The sequence below is a fragment of the Populus euphratica genome, unplaced genomic scaffold (genome assembly GCF_000495115.2).
Source record: "Populus euphratica unplaced genomic scaffold, PopEup_1.0 scaffold399.1, whole genome shotgun sequence".
Classification (NCBI taxonomy): Eukaryota; Viridiplantae; Streptophyta; class Magnoliopsida; order Malpighiales; family Salicaceae; genus Populus; species Populus euphratica.
Genome location: NW_011500287.1, coordinates 196,522 through 199,870, shown reverse-complemented (window position 1 = coordinate 199,870; position 3,349 = coordinate 196,522). Strand labels below are relative to the sequence as shown.

The window sequence follows — 3,349 nt, the reverse complement described above, 5'->3', positions numbered from 1 at the left end:
ATCTTGCCAGATTATTTATTACTTCGACACTCTTGCACTTGGAAGAAGACATCAATCTTTTAGTCGTGTCAATGGTTATTTGCCTATTTTTTTTTTTTAAAAAAAAAAGGCAGACGATTTCTTATCCACTCCTTTAAATGAGAAAAAAAAATGCAAGCATAGGCGTGAGGGTTTGTGCTTGATGGCTTATAATCTTAGGCTATTCCATTCATACGCTTAGGGCACTGGGCCACGGGTTGCACTGCCATATTATTTTTTAGATTAATTTTTGTTGTTTTTTCTTTTAGTATATTTAGGTTAATTATATATTTATATAATTATTTTTAACCTGGTTGAGTTTATAGCCCTAATCATAGGCTCGATTGGTTAAGCCACAACATCTAGTCTATTATTTTTTTTGTTCAATGTATTTTTTGCCCCTCACTAAAAAAGAAGAAGAAGAAGCAATTTTATTATTTGTTGTTGATGATCTATTTTTTTTTATTTAACTTGCAAAAATACAATTTAATCTTTTTATTTAATAATCTGTTTTTGCTATCTCAATCTCATACACCCATCATGATTTTTTCTTCTTTTAAAAATAATATTTTATTAAAAAAAATCCTCATGCTTTTTTTATATAAATCTATTGAATAAAAAATAATCTCTAAGATAAAATAATTATTGAATCTAATGGCATTAACGACTTTCGTCATGATATTGGTTGTTTGGCTCGAGTTTAATTTTTTTTTAAAAAAATTCATTTTTGTTTTTGACTAATTTTGTTCTTTAACATTGAGATAGTTGTATAGTTAACTTTTTAGTTTATTTTTTTAAGATTTTCCCTAATAAATTTCATATGTTAATCTAAATTGATACATATAGTTTAAATGCATTGTCTTAGTATTAAAAAAAATATTTAATAAGTGTTTAATTTGAAGTTTATGATTACAATCTATATTTATTAAAAAAAAATATTAAAAGTACTTAAATTCTTTTTCTCGTCTGATTTTTTTTGCTTTGAAATCGTGCCACAACTCAGCCAATGAGCTTATGAGTTTTATTTTAATATACTTTTTGTTAAAAAAATACTTTAATAAACAACCATAATTATATTTTTTAAAAAAAAAATTTAAAAAAATCTCATGCTACTTTTTGTTAAAAAAATACTTTAATAAATAACCACAATTATATTTTAAAAAAAAAAAAAATTTAAAAAATCTCAATGGACATTGAAAAATGAAGTGCATGTGCCAATTGGGTAGAGACAATGTAGAATTTGCCAAGAAAGTCAAAGCAACAAATAGAGATTGAAAGAGTCAAACTCAATCTCCCACAATCACGCATGGTTTTACAGCCAAGAAATTTGTGTTACAAAAGAAGAGCAAACACAAAGAGACAGAGAAGGAGGGCAAAAAAACAAAAAGGCGGAGAGTGCAAATGCATTGCAGTCTCCCTTTTTTGGATCTCTCAGAATAAAATAAGAACCAATTAATAATTGATATCCAACACACCCTTTTCTTCCATTTGACGATTGATATATGTGTCTATATCTTAGACCTAACTAAATCGTGTGTTTCTGCCAGAGATCTTGCCATGGAAAATGCTAGCCGCGTTCGAGCATTTTCATCTCCTGAATTGCTACCGCTTCCAGCAAGCTCGACTGAAGGGGCAGAAGATTATAGCTTAGAAGGTGATTGCATTTTCTTTTTCCTTTTCTTCCTTCTTGCTTCTGCTGATCAAGAGAATTAAACAGATCCATGACATGCCACTAGATCATAGATATTGGCAGGAAATAAATTAAGAAATATCCTGCTGCTTTGAAACTTTTGCATTCAATATGGTATATAGCGTATTAAACTCATGGAAAAAAAAATGATTAAGGGAGTTTCCCATGAGGCTTCGTATTAGCAATTAGCAGCATGCATCGAGCTATTTTTCTTTGTTGGATAGAAGTAACTTGTTCTTCCTATTTGTACATAAATTCTCTTCTGCCGGTATAGGTGTTGCAACAAACGTGAAGCTACTACTAAAACTAATCCAGGATCACAACGAAGCTAGCACAAAGGACAACGATGACCGTAAAATGCGAAGGTTCGCTGGAATGGTGTCCATTCTGGATGATGTTAAGTTCCGAATCCAAAAATATCAATCTGGGAAGAAGAAGGCACCTCAGCTTAGGCGGTGCAACACGGATCTTAGACGGAGTCAAGCTCCAGCAGACAAGAAACCGCAAGAATCTGTAGTTGACGAGAAAGAGCGGTTAAGGAAGCAGCTAAATGCAAGCATGGCGGCTCGAAAGAGCCTAGAAATGATGTGTTCAAGCTTGGGAAAGGAAAAGGAAATTATGGCAGCCGAGATTGCAAGAAAAGTTCATGAATTGAATGAAGCGGAGGAGCTGGTCAATGACCTCAAAGCCCAAAATGAGACATTGATGGCAAAACTTCAAGCTCGTGCTCCGCAGAAGAAAAGTACTAATAGCGGAGGAGAAGCTCAAGGAAATGCAGCACTTCAGGAGCGTAACCGGACGCTTTCGGAGCAACTCCTCAAGTCCCTTGATAGCTGTCGATCTTTAAAGAGAAAATACAAAGTTGCAAAAGAGGAAAACAGTGGAATTTGCGCTACAATGGATGTGATTAAGATGGAAATAGGTGCTGGGCTTGAAAAAATACGTAGCTTTAGGAGCAGAGTGGCCATAAGCAAAGATATTGAAGAGGAGATTTCAGCATTAGAGCAAATGTTTGAGGGTTTTGATACGAAGATCTCAAAACATAGGGACATTGAATGTGCTAAACCAAAAGCTGCGATCAATACTAGCAAGCCTCCTGTTCTTGAATAATATGAAGAAGAAAGGATGTTTTATTTTCCCCAGAGGAGGACAATACACTTAGGTATCTTCAATTATTTATAATGAGGGAAGCAGTTGTATCATATCCAAGTAGACATGATTAGTGATGCTGCTCGAATGTCCATGTACAATTGCCTGATTCAGTTTTTCGGTGTACTCCCTAAACAGCTGTGCAATTCCAAAAGTTTTTTTTTTTGCTGTATCTTGAGTCGCAGGATGCTCTTAGAATAAGTTCTTAAGGTTTCTGATGCATCTCATTGTAATGGATCCGTTATTGTGGTAAGCAATTCTCTACATATATTCAGTAATTATTAATTAATGATCTTAGTGTTGAATGTTGAACTTGTTTTGTGAAAGGTAGTAGTATCATGAAGTTACTGTAGACTAAACTTGAACAATTCAGTTAAGAATATTGAAGATCAACCACAACAATTGACTTTACAAGAACAATAAGAGCAAAAGAATGAAGAAGAGTTCCAGGTTGCACCTTATTTACCTCCTTAGGCTGATAGTACAACTGGA

The 3,349-nt window shown here is 33.4% G+C and overlaps 1 protein-coding gene across 1 annotated transcript; it reads left to right on the top strand.

Annotated features, from left to right (window-relative positions):
• Positions 1-1,389: 1,389 nt before the first annotated feature.
• On the top strand, positions 1,390-3,114 carry LOC105113229 (myosin heavy chain-like protein). The gene is made up of 2 exons (XM_011009316.1): positions 1,390-1,672; positions 1,983-3,114. Exons 1-2 carry the CDS (start codon positions 1,576-1,578, stop codon positions 2,816-2,818), a joined length of 933 nt encoding a protein of 310 aa, XP_011007618.1. The 5' UTR covers positions 1,390-1,575; the 3' UTR covers positions 2,819-3,114.
• Positions 3,115-3,349: the final 235 nt, after the last annotated feature.